General features: G+C 43.6%; 2 protein-coding genes across 3 annotated transcripts; one reads left to right on the forward strand and one right to left on the reverse strand.

Annotated features, from left to right (window-relative positions):
* Positions 1 to 3,932: 3,932 nt before the first annotated feature.
* wasf2 (WASP family member 2) lies at positions 3,933 to 13,203 on the forward strand. 2 transcript variants are annotated; one of them, XM_077548147.1, is made up of 9 exons: positions 3,933 to 4,673; positions 7,979 to 8,151; positions 8,226 to 8,360; positions 8,460 to 8,613; positions 9,398 to 9,515; positions 10,212 to 10,327; positions 10,890 to 11,027; positions 11,286 to 11,755; positions 12,490 to 13,203. In XM_077548147.1, exons 2-9 carry the CDS (start codon positions 8,019 to 8,021, stop codon positions 12,645 to 12,647), a joined length of 1,422 nt encoding a protein of 473 aa, XP_077404273.1. In that variant the 5' UTR covers positions 3,933 to 4,673; positions 7,979 to 8,018; the 3' UTR covers positions 12,648 to 13,203. The 2 variants fall into 2 exon arrangements, with proteins under 2 accessions (XP_077404273.1, XP_077404272.1); XM_077548146.1 differs by lacking the exon at positions 3,933 to 4,673 and adding an exon at positions 4,687 to 5,889.
* Positions 13,204 to 14,574: 1,371 nt separating this feature from the next.
* On the reverse strand, positions 14,575 to 18,536 carry gpr3 (G protein-coupled receptor 3). Its single transcript, XM_077548148.1, has 2 exons — positions 18,318 to 18,536; positions 14,575 to 17,117 (listed from the first exon to the last, which is right to left on the reverse strand). The coding sequence occupies exon 2, from the start codon at positions 17,092 to 17,094 to the stop codon at positions 16,105 to 16,107; it is 990 nt and encodes a 329-aa protein (XP_077404274.1). The 5' UTR covers positions 17,095 to 17,117; positions 18,318 to 18,536; the 3' UTR covers positions 14,575 to 16,104.
* Between the last annotated feature and the right edge of the window lie 925 nt (positions 18,537 to 19,461).

Below are 19,461 nucleotides of genomic sequence, written 5' to 3' on the forward strand. Positions count from 1 at the left end.
GGCTGAGGAATGTGCCTCGTCATTCGCTTTCTCACCCCCGGGGGGTTTGTGTAGCGAGCCGGGGAGGGGAAGCCGCCAGAGTGTGAGGGGAGGTCCCAGCCGGGACTCTCCGTTCGCCGCCCTCCGGAGCGGCGCACAAGCGGCGGGGATGCCAACACGGGAGCCATGCGGCCGCGGCGGTGCTGCCCGGGAGCGCCGCTCCTCCTCCTGCTGCTGCCGCCGCCGCTGCTGCTGCTGCTGCTGGCGTTCCAGCTGGTCACGTTCGCACCGCGGCTGCCCACGGACCAGCCCGAGGCCGCCGTGGCTTTTTTTCCCGTCATGAGCATCGAGCCGGAGAGGAGCTCCGGGAGGGAGCGCCCCAGAGGAGCGGCGGGCCGGATGTCGGTTCCGCCGATGGAGGCGGAGGGAGCGCGTGCGTACCAGGATGAGAACGAGATGAACTGGCGGCAGGTATGTAAGCGTCGCCTGAGAAAATGCCATCACGTGTTCAGGTATGTTTTTTAGTAGGTTCCAAAGAATATTTCTTCAGAATTTAGATGTGAGGGTCAACATATCTCTGGAGAAATGTAAGCGCGAGTTTGCAGTTTTATAACTGCAAGCCAGATTTGAATCTAGCCTTGAAATGAGGACCTTAAAAAAGTCATCGCACAATCGCAATGTTGAAGGAAATAAATCCGATTATTTTTCAAAATCGTTCAATCCCACACTCTTAAAACAGTTGGGTCGAAAGTAACCCAATTATAGATTTTTAAAAAATGGACCGATCCAATTTATGGGTCAAGAAATATTAATATACTCATAAATATTGCTCAGATTCTTTACTTGGGTCAAAAATGGGGTCATTTTGTATAAAAATTCAAAAAATCAAATTGATCCAAATAGAGGATTGATCACTTTTTTGACTCATAGTCGGGTTGATTTTAAACCAACTGTTTTTAAAGTGGGATTGAACAATTTTGAAAAATAATCGGATTTATTTCCCTCAATATAATTTTTCAAGGTCCTCATATATTTTTTAAGTCTTTCTATCTGCTACAAATTGATTAATCTGTCTTACAATTTGTGATTTATTATAAAGCATTCATTATGACGTAGCGTAAGTCTGTAAACAATCATTATCACGCAAACTTCAACTTTTCATGTTTCATGAATCAAATATGTACAGTACATGTGGACTGCACTGATGTTTTTTTTTCAACCGTACAAAAAGGTGAAAACTTGCACGTGTCAAATAAGCACTTAATCTTCAGAAAAATGTAGAAATAATTTCCCCTCCAAATTGCAGCATTTGCGATTTTGAAAATTGCATTCTAATACATTGCAATGTTATGCACACGGTCCAGACATGACGGAACAGGTGATCAGATTGGGGTGGGCCGGGGGTGGAGGGGCATCTGTTCTCGTCTCTTTTGGCCTTTGCAACCTTCCGTCAACGTGTCCCCTGTAAGTCCTCAGCAACCCCCCACCACCCCCCACCTACCTCTTCTTTTTTTTTCCACTCTTTTTTTCTGCTCAAGGCTAAACTCTCTGACTCATTCCAGTGATTCATAACACCCCCCCCCCCACCCCCCTGCTACTTATCTCTGTTGCCATGGTGACCACAGCGCACCGTCTGGGTTGGAGGGGGGTGGGGAGAGCCAGAGGCCGGGGGGCTTTATATACATTGATGCATCATTTCTACATGGCCTCAGGTGTGTTGGTTTTCAGGCGTAATCCCCAAACTTTTTTGTGCCACAGGACACTTTCTGGGACCGGCATAGAAACTTTTTTTAAACCTGGATTAAACATTTAAAAAAATCTGTACATTTATGTGGCCAGGGATTCAGAGGTGGTGATTCCTGTAATTCATATTTTTCTCGGAATATATTGATGGATATTCATGATAGCGCTGTCAATGCTGTTGTGTTTGCGTGTGTCTAGGTTGGAGTCCGGCGTTTGGAGCTGCAGCCTTGGGCCCAAGACGCGCCGTCTTTCTCTGCAGAACTGCAGCGCTTCGTCCTGTATGTCAACACACCACAGGTAGGCCCAATAGAATGGAAGAATCTCACTTTGGGTGGTCGGCCGTTTTGCTTTGAAGCGTCGTTTTTTTCTTCATTGAGCTTCAGGGGGATTCTTCCTGTCAAAAATGTTGTTCGGGGCGTGCATGTGAGACGATCAATCACACAACAGGCGGCGTACATGACTTTCCATAGTGTGTATTCATAGTGTGTGTATTGTGCCTTTTTGTTACCTTCAGTTGAACTGCTCCAGGGTTGTCGCCGCGGGTCAAGTCGAGGCGACCCGTCCCCGTGCCGACTCGCCAATTTGGATGCTGTGTGCCGAGGAGTGGCTGCTTCCGTCTGCAGACGCGCTGTGTGTTGCGTATTCCTTCAGGTGTGGGAGAGGGTGTGTGTGTGTATTACAGAATAATGTGAGCGAGGGAGTCTATTAGCATGAGAGTGTGTGTGAGAGACTGTGGCTGCATATACAAGTGTGAGAGAGTGGATGTGTGAGAGGAAGAGTTTGAGTATGTATGAGAAAGTGTTGCTTTGAGTGAGTGAGTGCATTTGTTAGAGTTTTTAGCGTGAGAGTTTGTGTGTGCAGTGGTGAAGTGCATGTGTGAGAGTAGGTGTGTGTGTGAGAGAGAGAATGTGTGTGGGTGTAAGAACGTGTGCGTGTCTTTGTGAGACAGTTTGAGAGAGTAAAGTAAGAGTTTTAGTATGAGAGTGAATGTTTTTGAGTGTATGTGAAGGAAAGTGTGTGTAATTGTGTTTGAGAGCGCGAGATATGTGTGAGAGGGAGCGTGTGTGTTGAAAGAGTGCGAATATTTGAGAGTATGTGAGAGGATATATGCGTTTGAGTGTGTGTGTGTTTTAATGAGAGAGAACATGGTGTGAAATATTTTTTTTAAATGAGAGTGTCTGTGCGCGTGAGTGTTCATGTGTGCTGTCCTCTGCCTTCCACCCAGCATGGACGGCAGAGACGAAGCCTTCCTGAGGACGGCATTGTCTTTAGGCTGCGACGTCCACCGCTTTGATCCCAGCGGCGCCGGTGCGTACGTTGGTCTCCGCGGCAACGCTTTGGCCGGTCACCACGGCAACGCAGGCCTCGCCACCCAGCACAGGACGTGGCTTGAGTGGCGGACGCCGGCGAGGAAAACGCGCGGCAGGCGCCAGGCCGGCGTGTCGCAAACACTGGCCGACATCATGGCTGAGTTGGGACACGCTACGGTATACACACACACACACACACACACACACACACACACACACACACATTTTGGAGAAAGGGGGTGCCGAGCAAATTTACCTTGGAGCCCATCATAAACACAAAGATGTCATACTCATACTTGTGTTCCTATAGCAACAGAGCTCTGCACCATCCATGGCTGCCATGGCAACAGTTCCTTCAGGCTCAATTACTGCCTGTAGCCACAAGGGGGCCCTACATGCCCACTCTACAAACAACCTATAGGGCGTTGATTGAATGGACTAGTCCTCATTATTTTTATCCTTTAATATGTTTTTCTTTTTTTTGTAATAAATGATACAGTAAATGTGAATGAGTACAATAGCAAACACTATTAAAAATGATGTTTGTTTTGTTTCTCTCTGTTACGTTTCCCTTTCCAGGTCCACTTCCTGTACGCCGACCTTCTGAGCGCCGAGTGGCGCGTCTTCCAGAACTGGATCGAGCTGGGAACGCTGCATCGCGTACACCACGTGGTGGCCCGGGTGCACTTGCAGTGGGCCGGCTTTGAGGTGGGGGGCGCCGACGAGCAGGTACTGCGCTATTGGTTCAGCGTGCTGCGAGGGCTGCGCGCCGCTGGGCTCAAGCTGGTGCACAGCAGCGGCGGAGACGGACACCGCGTGCTCAAACGTGATGTCGGCAACGCGCGCAGCTCCTACACGCTCAGCTTCGTCAATACCAGACGATGACGTCGCCACACATTTCATTAGGCACATAAGAATCTGTTGAAAAAAACAGAACAATAGTTATTACAAATTCAAAATAATGTGTCATTTTTTTTAGCCCTTTGATGGGCCTAAAATATAAACTTAAATCTTATTAAAATTCAATAATATCCTATTAAATTTAAGGGATACTTAATATTGTACAGTATAAAATGTATTTAATTAAACTTTTTTGAAAACTACAATTAATTTTTTTTTTTTTCAACACTTAATTGGTCTGAAACAAGTAAAAATTTATTTAAAAAATGTTTTTTCTTAACTTCAGGATTTTTTATATTGTATTTTTGGCCTTTTGACGGGGGTATGAAATAATTTGTGAATTATTATAAAATTAATGAAGTAAAATTACTTTTATTAATTTTTGGGATGTTTGTATGAGTATTAAATCGAAAAAATATAAATAATAATATAACATATGAGTAAAAATTTAAATACATTTGTAATTAAATTTTACCGCTCAATGGTCATAAAATAATGATACAATTTTTATATTTATAACAAATACATAAAGTAATCGAAATTGGAAGGACCAAACTAACAATAGCATAGATATTTCAAGTATCTTGCAGTGTGCAGGTGTACCTAATGAAGTGTCCGCTGTGTGTATTCCACCATCTAGTGGACCAAATGGATGGCCTACTTTCATGGAATTGTCACTTGTGGTGCAGAGGAGAACAAACAGGCCAACAAGGATATATAAATAGCACAGTAAATAAAAAGGTACGATTAAACACATACCCTTGCAAAAAAAATAAAAAATTCTAGTCAATTCCCAGACATTTTCATTTTCAGCCAAGTGTGTTCAATTGAATCACTGTTCAGACACACACAAAAAGGCAGCTGAGAACATTCTGTTTTGTGTGTCTTGTTAAATTCTGTGTCAAGCTGACATTGTGCCTGCTCATTGCTGTCTTTGTACGGTCTTTTTTTTCTGCACATGGGAAGAGTCCAAAGAATGAAAAAAGTGTCTCACATTGTCTAAGTTATGGCTAAAGATTTTTTTTTTTTACTCTCTCGTGGATTTAGAAAAGACCAAGTTGGACATGTTTAAACTGTGAATCATGCACCAAGGTTGTTGTCAGCCTTTTAGGTGAGACTTGCTGTGCTGTAACTGCAAGAAATGATTGAATGTTCATTGTGTGCAATAAAAAAATGACTGTACAAAGAGACATCTTCTCTTTTTTTTTTTGCTGCTCTATATTCTGAAATGTGTATAATGTCTGTAAACAGACATGAACATCATTTTGAGTGAGCTGGAGCATATCCCAGGTGACTTTGGGCTAAATGACACACTGGTCAACGGGTAATTTCAGGGCATAGGTCGGTCAAAGGTGAAATTCGAACCCTTACAACTGCAAGTGAAGGTAGATATGTTTTACTATACTGTTCTGCGCATTAAAAACTTTTCCATTTACTTCCTTTAAAATTTATGTTTTGTCTTCTAGTGATGTATGCATGCACTAATGAAACTTTTTATGACTTGTTCGCTTCTGGAAACGCCACTTTGACCTAGTTTATCTGCCTTTCATTCCCTTCCAAATGGACTTCTCATTATCGGAGGGCGATCCTGTCATTCCTCGGGCGCGTTCCAACTCGCAGGAGCGCGCATCGGAATGCGCGCCGCCGCCCTCCCTCATTTTACGCAAATAGCGCACAGATGTTTGCTACAAAGTAGCGGTGGAGTTACGCCAGCGTAAACCATAGGCGTAAACCCCCTTTCCGCTCATGTGACAGACGCCTCGGCCAATCGACTCCCGGGAGCTCAGCCGCTCAGCCAATCACAAGCTGGCAAACTCGGGACATTGCCCTCTCCCGCTTGCGTTGCTTGTCCTGTCCGCGTTTGCTTGACTCACTGTAACCGCTCGCAACATTGTCGAGTGGAAAACTTTTCAAGGCAGACAAACGAGACAGCTAAAGAGGGAGCTTCGCTGTGACGGTAAGCCAACAACAAAACCACTCCACGTTGTTTTATCGTGGAAATAGACGACCGTTTGGCCGGTTTCGCTCAAAACAAGAGTTGGCGTTCAAGTTACTTCCTGCTCTTGACAAGGCCAAGAAGCCAAGTTCCATTCTGGCTATTTTGAGCTAGCTTCGTGTCGATTGTTGCTCTTCGTGTAGTTCTCCTTTATAAATAACGCCGCTAAACTACGTTTCGGGGGGCATTTGGGGTCCTGGACGTGCTATTTAAAATCCAAAACTTGTCAAATGTGTCATTTCAACCACGGGGGAGCAATTGGGGCGCGGCTAGAGACTTCATGGCCCCTGGGAAACAACACGAATTCCCATTTAGACCACATGGTGATAACATTCCACCCACATTGTTGTAAAAGCAATGTTTACCTTAACTTCGCGTACACGTATGACAGCCACACAACTGAATACAAAAAGTTGCAAGAATTTGTGTCAAATGATGACTTCACCGTCCACTGTGAGGCCCTTGCACATAAAGCTTATAATTAGGCAACCCAAATGGGGAAAAGGAAGCTGTACTTAAAGTCACTACACCGAATTTCTGTCATTTATCATTATTTTGTGGACATATTTGTCAGTGTGGTGACGTTGTTGGGTGCTTAAATATGGCTATCGTAGGGCATGTCGACTATGGCCTCACAATAGTCTTGCTCAGAGAAAAAGCGAATTATGTTGACATAATTTAAAAACAAAATAGTTTGGACTAAAGTTGGCAACACTGACCGACTGACCACTCAGTTCGCAACCTTGTTAGTGTAAGTAAATAGTTAAAAACAAAATAGTTTGGACTAAAGTTGGCAACACTGACCGACTGACCACTCAGTTCGCAACCTTGTTAGTGTAAGTAAACAGTGCACCGCAACGGTGATGCACTTTGAACTACAGAGCATGCAAAAATGATCATTTGAGACAAATAAAATGAATGAATTGTTCTGTTCTGTTGTAGTGTGCATTAAGAGTGGGAATTTTTGTACTGCATCATTGGCACAATCAAAATTGTTCACCACCGAAACTGGTGACAAGACGAATGCCGGAGTTTTGCTTCTGCTTTACTGTGTCTGTCTTGAGTTTATTTATATGCAATGTGACTACAGCTCACATGCAACTAAGAAGCCTACAAAGTCTCATGTTTCAGACTCACCCACAAAAGGTTAAATATAGCCTTTAAGAGACCATATAGAACAATATTGTCTTATATTTTTACCCCTCCCCGTATGTTTAAAACACATTTGAATTTATTAAAACACACATTTTTAGTATTATATTTAAGTGTTCCCTGTTCTTACTTTTTTGCTCACACAGTTCTCCAAATAGGTACATTCTTATGTGCTTAAAACGGTTTGTCACTACCAGTTGAAGCTTACTGGAACATTGAGACATTAAATGAAAAAGAATAACACTCAATAGTATTGTACTTTATAAAAAATAAAAAATAAACATAGTCATAACATATTGAAGTAGAATGTATAAAATTAAATTACCATAATTCAATGGGCATTGGGCTACTCATTCGGGTGTGGTCATCTTGGCCACCAGGGGGCACTACAAAACTCAAATTTTTGCCCTCAACTCAAAAAAAATTTGGCCGAGGGACGGCTCATCTTGAAAAACCCGTAAGTCTACTCGAGGTACCGCTGTAATTTCATCAAATTAAAGTCTACTACCTTAATTAATGCTAAAACAAAATGTCAAAGGTGATATATGGGTTTAAAGAAATTTGCATACCGTAATTTACAGCCCCACAACTGCTGCTTTAACACACGCAGCGAAGTGACACCTAAACAGAACACTACTCACAGGCATGTAGTCTCTATGCGGGTACAGCGATTACTGGAGATTTATTGGGACCTTCTCTGCCTCTTCTTTTTCTTAACTGCGCTCTGTCATCCTGCAGAGCTCAGTGCTGCCCTTCATGTTGTGGCACAAGTTGGTACTACACTGAAAGCACCTGATTGTAAATTCAAATGTGCCTGTGTACTGTAAAGCTAGCAAGGTAACCCTAATATAAAATTCAAAACCATGTATTTATTGCGTACCCTTTTTTTTACTTTCAGGGTTTGGCCCCCCTCCACCGGCCACACCCCCTCCACCACCATGCCTCTGATCACCCGGAACATCGAGCCGCGCTTCGTGTGCCGCCAGCCCATTCCGGCGAGCATTCACAGCGAGCTGGAATGCGTTTCCAACAACAGCCTGGCCGCCATCATCCGCCAGCTCGGCTGCCTGAGTGAGCGCGCCTGCCGTGTGCGCCGGCGCAAATCTAAATGACGGAAAGATGAATGTGTTTGTTTACGCGGGCAGGTAAGCATACCGAGGACGTGTTCAAGGGGCTGTTCAAGGAGGCCGAAGTCTTCACCGTCCGGATGCAGGCTCTCGGGGATCGAGTGGACAGGCTGCAGTTGAAAGTCACCCAGCTGGACCCAAAAGAAGAAGAAGGTGGGGTTAAGTTTAAAAAAAAATAAAATTTACTTGCCTGTAAAAACTAATAACAACTTTACTGCATTAAAAAAGCAAATAAACGCATGTGTTTTCCAGTGTCTTTGCAGGCCATCACCACTCGCAAGGCATTCCGCAGCAGCCTGACGCAGGACCAGCAGATGTTCACGCGGCCCTCGCTGCCCATGCCCGTGCAGGACACCTACGTCACGTGCGACCCGCCGCCGCCGCTCGACTACCTCAGCCCATACCGGTATGTCGCTCACGACCGCTTGTAGAAACCGTAGCATGCGCACGTGTTCCCGCCGCTGTGCATTATTCATCCAAAATACTCCCAATAGAGGATTTTAAAATGGGGGGAGGGGGGGGGGGGTCATTATGAAGATGGACCACATAGACCGTGAAAAGCTTTCATTTAAAGGGTTGGCTTGCGTTGGTGTTTGCAGTGGTTCCCCTTTTTAGTGTGAATTTTACATCAGAATCACACGTGGCTGCACTTCCCTGAAAAGTCATTCAGATTTACGTGGTGGCGTTCATTCCTCATAAAAATGCAAAATGTATGTCGTATCTTATATATTATCAATGTATGATCTCATGAGAACAAACTCAGAATATGTTTTGGGGGGAAAAATTCAGCAGAAATATGCCAAAAAGCTATTTATCTTCTTTTAATTTTCTTCTTCTTTTTCTTAAGATGTTTTGCTAAAATAAAGTGGTATTTTTCAAAAAGTTACATTCTTATCTTACAATTTGGCCTCCAAGATAAAAGCTATAATGTTCCGCGAATAGTTTTTTTTGTCTTTCCAAGGGGGGAAAAAAATCTCGTAGAAAATAGTCCAGCATAGTAAATAAGCACTTGAAAAATCCACATTTTTCTGAATAATACAACTTTGCTAGTTTTTGTTGTTGTTGCCTTTTTTACATGGAGAAAAGAAATCAACTTTATTTTTCGCCTTCATACATGGCGATTCTCACATGTTGACCGTGTAAACATGTTGTAACGTGTTTTGTGTTCTATGCTCTCATTTGGTGCACAGCGATGATGGAAGGGAGGCCCTCAAATTCTACACGGATCCCTCCTACTTCTTTGACCTGTGGAAGGAGAAGATGCTGCAGGACACCAAGGACATCATGAAGGAGAAGCGCAAGCACAGAGTGAGTCGCGCACCGAATACCGCCATTTCCTCAAACGGCAGAAGCAGTCGTCTCGCAGTGGACGCCGACGTTCAGGAAGTAGCTGGAATTACCTCTGTTTACAGTGGCCGGCGTTAAATACTTGACCGCTGAGCCCCTCCAACTCCCTTGCTTCCTAAACCAGCAGCACCCAAAAAATGTAGAGCAAAGGTGCATTTCTGTCATAAAAACTATTAAAATTTCTCATTTGAAATACACGTGAAGAGGATCTTGGGAGAATAAAAAGCGTATTAAATCGCAATGTCGATATTTAGGATAAAAATCATAATTGCATGATTTTCCCAAATGGTTAAGCCCAGTCAGCTGACAACAACCACAACGTTGTAATAAATAATAAACAGGTTGGAAGTTTGATCGTTAAGAATGTTAAATAAATACTGTGGCAGTTTGAACCACCTTGCTAACCACCGGCTCCCTCTAGTGGTGCACAAAAATCCCTCAAATGTTCAAATCGTGCACAATGTTTTCTATTATGTGGTGTAAACTATTTTTTTTAAATTATTATTAATCCAGTACAGGTACTGTACCTTAAAGTACAATACATTTGAATCTTTTACAACTGTTTGTCTACCCCAACAAAAATATCTTGGCCACCATTTTGTGGCAATGCGCGTACTTAACTTTGTTAAAGTCCAATTCCTGCCCTGTGTCGAGCAGAAGGAGAAGAAAGACCACGTAAACCAGCGGACCCTCAACCCGCGTAAGATCAAAGGCAGGAAGGAGGAGTGGGAACGCCGCAAGATGGGCGAAGAGTTTGTGGTGCCCAAGTACGAGTAAGTGGACAGGACACTCATTAGGACATTTGTCCCATCTGAACACAAACAAATGTGACCGTTTTGTTTGGCTTTTCCTTCCCTGGTGCACGCGAGCGCGGCAATCACGCGACGGACAATTAGAGCCACAAGTGTTTGTACATTTTAGGAGGTCATCTTCTTGTTTTGGAGCTAGCAGACAAAAGGAATGACAAGTGACGTTATTGAATTTTCCATAATCAGGCTTTCATTATCCTTAAATGAATGACACTTGCCCATTAAATGTGCCATTAAAAAGCACTTTAAAATGTCATGAACAGCTCTTGTTATTTTATTTTTTCAGAAAACTGTGATATTGAGCTCTTATGGAGACTAAAATAAATTTAAGATAAATTTGCATCTTTTCAGGGGGGATTTTTTTTTCTGTTGTGGTTATTTCTTTTTATTACTCTTTTTTTTTTGTGTGTTTTTTTTTTTTTTATCAAGCGGTGTTGTGCTACTGCGACAAATGCAATACAAATGCAAACTTCCTATTGGCGGTCATGAAGCGCAAGTCAATGATGGGTCCTGTGTTGCATTCAAGGAGCTCTTTGGATGGTCTGAACGGCAGCCTCGGATCCGGGGACGAGGGCCTCGATTTGAGCACGGGCTCTTACGCGTTCGAGGCGCTGCCGCCGCCCGGCCCCGATGACTTCTTGCCTCCGCCGCCCCCTGACATGACGTAAGTTGAGCTTCGACCAGTCACATTCAAGCTCCCGGATGTGTAACTAACTGTAACTATCACAAAGTAACTATTATTAAATAACTTATTGTAACTAACTTACTAATAACTAAAGCAAAGAAAAAGTAAGCAAAAAAAAAAAGTCAATGTAGCGACATGAGTTTGAATGTTACTGGTTCTTTCTGAACACGGCAACATCCCAGGTAGATTGGGTGTGTAGACTTTTGCAGTATATGTATCTTCCATTGTCATCTGCAGGTACGTTGACGGCGGCGCCGGCAACCATAAGCGCATCAGCATCCTGAGCCCCAACCACCCTCCCCCAGCTCCCCCTCTGGCCTCCCCTCCGTCCAACTCTCGCCCCCACCTCTCCCCTCCACCCGCCCCTCCTCCTCCACCCCCGCTCTCCGGCTTCGGGGTGCCGCCGCCTCCCGCCGGCTTCGACGGCCCACCGCCCCCGCTCTCGCCCTCGGGCGCCTTCATCTCGCCGCCCCCGCCGCCCGCCATGTCCGGCATGGGCCCTCCTCCCCCGCCTCCCATGCCCGGCAATGGGGCCTCCCCTCCTCCCCCGCCGCCGCCCCCTCCCCCTGGCCCGCCGCCGTCGTCGTTCGGCGCCCCCGCCCCTCCTGCTCCCTCCGCTGTGCCGCCGCCGTCCAGCGCGCCGCCGAAACAGCAGCCTTCCTCCGCGGGCAACGCCCGCAGCGACCTGCTGCAGGCCATTAAACAAGGTAAGGACTTTTTTCTTCTTCTTTTTTTTTTACATTTTTAGATAAAAGTTGTATCTTACAATATATAAAGACAAAAAAATGAGAGAAAATAATTGATTTCATATTATTATTATTATTATGTGTTTTTCGGGAAATGTATTATATTACTAGGATAAAACCATATTTATTGGTATTGAAGGGAATTGTCATTCTTAAGAGTAGTTTTTTTATGCTATTTTGTTTTTATTACTATTATGTATTTTTCATGAATGAAAGTCTCATACAATAGAGTTGAATTCTTGTAATATATAAATAATATATATAAACGTAATATTTTTCTACAGAAGTGTTTTTTGCTTTCAAAAGTTGTATTTGGGAAAGTGAACTGGGCGAAGTACGAAAAAAAAAAAAATTCAGGAATAAAAGTATATGTTTACAATGGAATATTTTTTTTTAATTGTATTTTTTTTTCTAGATATTCAGATTTTTGGATGTTGTATTTTTGGAGGCTGAAGAAATTGTCATATTTTGACATACGTGTTTCATATTTCAGATTTTTTCTTCTACTCTTATGAGGTTGACTTTTTGTTTCCCCATGAGAAAGTAATATGTAATAAGAGAATCTTATTTTTTAAATGTATTTTTATCAAGATTAGACATTTAGCTTTTTGTTGTTGTTGAGGAGATATATTACAAAGTAGAATTACAATAGAATTATTTTGTTTTAAGTTGCTTTGCCGGTGTTTTTCCTGCAGGCTTCAACCTCCGCAAGGTGGAGGCCCAGCGAGAGCAGGAGACGCGCGATCACTTCAGCAACGACGTGGCCGCCATCTTGTCCCGCCGCATCGCCGTGGAGTGCAGCGACAGCGAGGACGACTCGTCCGAGTTCGACGACGACGAGTGGTCCGAGTGACGGCGCCTTCCTCCTTCCGTCTTTGTCGTCGTCACGTTCAGGTTCGCACATAAGAAAAAGTTCCACGCAGTCACAATCACATTCCTTCACTTGTTGCTATTTATCTAATCCATTTTAGTTTTTTCTGCCCTAATGGCGACGCAATTTCTCTAATCAATACGTTGTCTTTAAGAAGTACCTTATTTGTTCTTCGGGGGGGGTTTGTTGTTGTTGTTGTTGTTTTTTGTGTGGTGGCATGGGAGCAATTTAGAAGCTTTTTTCTTACTGTAAGTGTGACTCAAAGGGGAAGTTACAAGCGGAACACAAATACGTGACTTGAAATGGAAATGTCGAAGTGACAAAATGGTGGGGACCACCTGCTTCTCAAGTGCCTTTTTTTTTTTTCTTCATTTTTATATATATCATTTCAAATTTGTCTCTACGCGTATCCACATGCGGCTCGCTTTTCCAAAGTGATGATGTTCATTGTTTTGTTCATGTTCCCCAAAGATGGTCTAACAAAAAAAATATATATATTTGTCTGGTTTAAAAAATAAAATAAATATAGCAGAATTTATTCACCAGTCTCATAGGTTGGAATGTCTAACGTGCCTTACTTGCTCTTTAAAATGCTCCAGAAATTTCTCTTTTGTTGCAGTTAAAAAATATATATATACTACTGAATAGCCTTCTTATTTAACTCTTTGACTGCCAAGCGTTTTCAGAAAAGGGATGCCGTGGGTGCCAGCCGATTTAAGCATTTTGACTGATCTTTCAAGGTCCCCAGAAAATTATGTGTTTGGACTATGGAAACACACATACTACCAAATGAAAGATTGGTCTCTCATCTTTCATCAGAAAAAAAAAAGTTTGTTTCTACCTTCTTCCGTTTTTCAGTAATCAACAATAGAAAATGGTTAGTTTCACCTCTGTTTTGAAAAAAAAAACGTCTTTTAACGTCTTTGGCACTCCTCCATAGGATTTTACTAAACGTTATTTAACATTTTTGGCAGTCAAAGAGTTAAGGGGGGAGTTAAAATAAAAAAAATAAAAAAAATCTTATCATTTTAATCTAAACAGTCATATTTTCAAGTGTCATAATATTTGAGTAAAAAGTTTTGGGATATTTTGGGGAGTACTATTTTGGTGGATAGTCGTATTTTGTAGATAGCAAATTTTAGACAAAAAATATTTTTTTTTCTACAATTTTATTGAGCTAGATTTGCCCAAATGAAAAGCTCCAGGATAATTCATGTATTTTTGGATAATTCATGTATTTTTGGGTAGTCACATAAAACAATGAAATACATTTTTTTGAAAGTTTAAAAATTGGAAGTTTTTTTAAGTCATTTTTTTTAGATGAATATTTGTTTTTTCAAGCACGCATGATTTTTGAAAAACATTTTCCCATTAGTCTTTGAATCAAAAATTTCAAGATATTTTTTTTTTATAAAAGTCATATTTGTTCAATTTTTAAAATTTATTTGACACACTCTATTCTACACTTTTTTTGTGTGTTTTTTTTTTTATATATATATTTTTTAGCGTAAAGTTGTATTTCTATAGAAATAAAAAGTCATAGGCTTTGAGTTTTGGGAGAAAAAAGTTTTATGTTTATATGATTATTGATATTTAGAGATTTGATACATTTTCATAATGTATTCTGTTCTTTTTATCTCGCTAGGATGACTGCTTATTATTAAAAAAAAAACATAAAGCCTATTATAAAACCGTTTGTAAATTCATACTTAAGTTATGTAAAGAAAGTGAAACCTTCGCCCCACCCTCCAAAAAAACGAGCTGATCTTACGCAATCAGTGAACACAGCAGCGTTAATGCAAACTGAATTGAGGTCCCGACAGCTCAAGCACTCGCAAGCGCTCTAAAAAGCGTCCGCAATCCCCGAGGGAAGAATGCTGACATCATTCAGTAGGAAAAAAAAAAAAAAAAGCATATTTATTATTCATCAGTATAAAATATTCATTCATTTGACAAAAAGGTTGTGCAACGTACAGTCCCGATGGCGGAAAAGTGCCTTGAAAGAAAGAGAGCGTGTGCAAAATAGAATCTGAGCTCTCCATTAGAACATTGTGTTGGTAGCACACATTTCAAGTACATCACGTTATCATTATTATTATTATTATTATTATTAAGCCTTTGGATCCAGTGAACTCAACGACATAACTTTCATTTTTCCCGCCCCCTCCCCGCCTCTCTCCATAACCGCACAAATGTCACTTCAATCGGCTTTTATTTACGAGCGGCGGGCGGGCGGGCGGCTGATTGTTTTCACTCGGCGGCAGGATCCCGTGCAGCTACAAGTGGGCTGATTGTTGGCAGGAAGCACAAATAACGAGTCTGGTAGTAGTGGGAGTCCCTCCAAGATGGCGGCCGGCCAGGACAGTTCAGAACGTTCTGGTGCGGACGATAAGGGAGGACCTCACGTCCTGCTTCCAAAAAAGAAAAGTGCTCACTTTCGTGTGGGAGTGTGAAAGATTTCACGCTCCGAGCGCTACTTTGAGCGCACGTCTGGCATGGATTTGCGCTGCTTTGGCGCCGGCCGTTCTATCGCAAAAGAGATCGTTCTCCTTTTGGAGCAAAAATGCACTTCATTCCTTTCCCACGTGTGACTTCAGACAAATCTGAAGAAACTTTTGGTGCGGATTCAGGTCTCGGTCAGAGCAGCAAGAAAAAAAACATGTCGACTCTCCAAAGCCCCTTTCACGCGGTTGCTCCTGGAAACGTGCGCATCCAAAGCATAACTGTTGCATAGGTTAGCAACAGCCACTGCGGCTTCACACATTGAGATAATTCACCTCATGACAATTGCTTTTAATGCAAAGCCGGTGAGTCTCGGGTGTTCTTGCTTCTCGCTGTTCACCTCCGTGACAACTCTCATGCCATCAAATTTGGTACCTTACACACCGGCCAGTTTGGGGATCCAGCGTGAAAGGGGTTTTCGTCCTATGACCTCCTCCAAGGAGGCTGTTGCTTTTTCATTCACATTTGACAGCAGAAATATGCAAATATGATGTCAAACATAAAAAAATATTATAATTATATTCATTCTCAAGAACGTGGACCTCCTCCAAGGCCAAACAATGTTTATTTAGGGGGCATCCAACCCCTGCATAGGTCTGAATTGTGTCATGAATAAAAGAAGACAGGGGAAATCCTGGATTTACACCGAAATTATGGCTTTTCCTTGACTCATTTTCAGATTCCTCGGAATGGAAGAAGTCAACATGTCGCCAAATTTGGCGTTTGGCTCATCATATTGGCTTGGGGGGGAAATGACAGCATTGTTGCAGTTGTCTGGCAGATTTCAGTCAAAAATCATCATTTTTATCCCCCATATCCAGAATTTCCACTGCCTTTAAGATTAATCAATCTCCACCCTAGACCCGGATGTCTAAACCCCCCCTCAGACCACGGATTCTGCTCCAGAGTCCGTCCTGATTGAGTTGACTTTGGCGTCCTACACGTCTACAGGGCAGTGCGGTTGCGCGGCGTGCCTGCGGGGGCAGCAGGCGTGCAGCAGAACTTTGCGTATGTCTTTGTTCCTCAGGCTGTAAAGTATCGGGTTCAACAGGGAGCTAAAGGCAGCGGGCACCAGGGTGGCATATGTGTACAGCGGCGGGCTAGAAGCGTCGCCCAGCAACCCCCACAGCGAAAAAGGCATCCAACAACCCACGAAGACTCCGAGAACCAGCACCAACCGCGAGAACCCCCGCCCGCCGCCGTGCTTGCCGGCGAACGACTGGCTGGAGGGCAGGAAGTGCCTCTGAGTGGCGATGGCGTGGGCGTGGCGCCGCGCCACCCGGCAAATGCCGGCATACAGCTGTAGGGTGACCACCACGACCACCAGGAAGCCGCCGCACAGCAGCGACAGGTACGTCCGAGTGAGGGGAGGAGCCACTGAGCAAGAGGCGGGCTCATCCAGGCAGTTCCAGCCCATGGCTGGACCCGCGCCCATGACGCAGGCGCCCGCCCATACCAGGAGCAGGAGAAGGGCGGCATGCCGGCGAGATTGTCCTGAGCTGTAAGTGAGGGCGTGGCTCAGAGAGAGGTAGCGGTCCAGGGCGACGCCCATCAGGCTGCACAGCGAGGCGGTCAGCGAAGTCACCAGAAGGCCCGACGTCACCAACTCGGACCAATCGCTGGGCGCCAGGCAGAACAGGAACAGGAAGTGGGCCACCAGAGCCACGCCCGCCAAAAGGTCGGCCAACCCCAGGCTGGCCAGAAGCAGGAAGACGGGAGCGCGCAGGGACGGCGTGGCGAGGATGGTGGTCACCACCACCGCGTTCTCGGCCGTGATGACGGTGCCCGAAACGCACAGGGCCACGCCCCACGCCGTCAGGGTCGGGGATTCCCGAGCGGGTGGGTGGCCCTCTTGGTGGTCCGACGCCAGCGAGCCGTCCGCGCCCGAAGACTCCTCCCACCACAGCTCGGACGCGTTCAGTCTCATGACTGCGAGACCGCTACTCGAACCTGAGGAAATAAACAACGCCTTTACTTTCGAGCACTGGAATCATCGAGTATTTTGTTTTTATTGTTTGTTGGCAGATTTGCACCAAAAAAAACACCCGGAATGTTTTTTTCTACAAATTAAAAACAAAACAAAAAAAGTTGGCAAATTGAGCCAAAGAAAAACCCGTGACATTTCGACATGAACATGCTTCCTTTTCCAAGTTCTGGATTCGGTGAACTTGTTTTTTTGGGGGCGTACTAACATGTAATTGCACATCCACTGCATTAGGTGGCAGTAGTGCTCTCATTGTCCGAGAGTGCGCAAGGATTAGATCCTGTATTTAGGATAATATGTTTAGTTTAATTGTTCATATTCCTAGGGGGAGGGGGGGTAATGAGTAGTAGGTGTAAGATTTTAACTTCCCCGTCCAAAATTTTCAACCCAAAGTCTAGAATCCAGGATAACCATTTCCTGATCCGGGATCTACCCCCCCCCCCCCCCCCCTCCCCAAATTTAGGATTCAAGATATTTAATCCAGATACATTTTCCCTCACCTCCAGATCAAGGATTATCCCTGAAAAAAATACAATAAAATCCTTAAATCCCAAATAGATTGCCTATTTTTCTTCCTTGATTCAGGTTGTCCATCCGGATCTTTCAGACCCCCCCCCCCCCCCCCCCCCCGATTGATCTGGAGATTCCTAACCTATAAAAGGCAATCCCCATTTTGTTTTTGTTTTATCCTCCGTTTTCCTGCAGCTGTATTTAGACATCAATTCCAAACTAGTGTTAGGTCTTGTGTGATGAAGTGCTGGGGAGTGTTGCCCCCCCCCCCCCCCCCCTCCCACGGATGTCCAGACACAGTGTTCGGCCCACGGGCACACGCACATGCCAGCGTGCCTCCCACACCGCCAATTAGGTCGCTCTTGCTGTCGTGTGCAGACCTCATTAGAGTGCAAGCAAATCACAACAGCAACATGCATGTCTTGTTATTTTAATCAAATGATTATTTATCATTTGTAAATCGAAAATAAGGAGTGACGTGGGCTGTTCGTGATAGAATTTTTTTTTTGGGGGGGGGGGCATATTGCACCCCTTGTTGTGTAATCTACGCGATTGAGAATGAGCGCGCAATAGAGATACATATATATTTATATATCTATGTCATGTTTATACAAAATGTATGTATATAGATATATAATAGAGTATTAATAATTTACCTTTTTGAAAAAGATGGCTTGATGTCCTCTATTGCTGACGTTTCGAATGTAAGATGCAAATGGTTGCAATCAAGCGGCCTCTCCTCACGCTCTCTCGACGTCCTTCGTGCACTTCCGGTCGGGGAGATCCGCTCGGTGGTCCCGCTCCGGTCCGCCGGAGAAAAGTCTTCTCCTCCTCCTTGTGCTTGCTCCGAAGCAAGAATGGATGCTGAAGGTCTCAGCGCGCTGTCCACAAGAGAGCGGCCGTGACGTCACAGGCAAGAGCCGCCCACCAATCAGAAGGCGAGGATGCAGGAGGGGGGGGGGTCCAAGTGGAGTAATTTCATTCAGAAAAATGCGGCATCGAGATGAAGACACGCCCACTGCGGTCCAGCGCCATTGTTGTGCTGGTTTCTTGTAAGTAATGTCCACGCACACGTACGTACGCGTACAAGCATATCATCATTTTAATGGCGACCCTCCCCCAAACCCCCACCTTTCGTTTTTTTTTTTTTTTTTTGTTTTTTTTTTGCCAGGGTGCTGTCCACGGTGCTGAAACGCAGTAATGACTCATGGAGACACATGGCGGCCACTTCATTAGGTACACTTGATGCTGGATTTAAAATGCATTTTCACGATGACGTAGATTGAACAAGAAGGTCAAAATATTAGGAACAGCTGGCAGTACAATGCCGCTTTAAAATATATGTATTTTTTTTGTAATATCAGATTATTTTAATATCTCGTATTTTTTATTCATCTTCCTTAATTAGCATTTGATCTATTGTACAGGAAGATATTAATTTATCGTTTTTATATTTGAATTCATTCATTTTATACATTTTTAGTTTTAATAAATTGTAAATACGTTTAATCATCTATACATAGAGTATCATTTCAACCAGTTTTTCCATTTAGTTTATTTTACATTGTTTATGTCTTTGCAATTATTCATTCTCTACTTCTCTTATATTTATTATATATTATTATTATATTTATTCATATCTTTCTTTATTTTAATGTGATGGGCTGTTAACAAGTGAACATTGTCACTTTCAAGGCAAAATACATTTGGACATCGCACTTGTTTGCGTTGGCTGTCCTAAAATCCGAGTGTTCCTATTAAAGTGGTCACTGTGTGTATATTTACAGTACTAGTATACAA

The sequence above is a fragment of the Vanacampus margaritifer genome, chromosome 17 (genome assembly GCF_051991255.1).
Source record: "Vanacampus margaritifer isolate UIUO_Vmar chromosome 17, RoL_Vmar_1.0, whole genome shotgun sequence".
NCBI classification, from domain to species: domain Eukaryota; kingdom Metazoa; phylum Chordata; class Actinopteri; order Syngnathiformes; family Syngnathidae; genus Vanacampus; species Vanacampus margaritifer.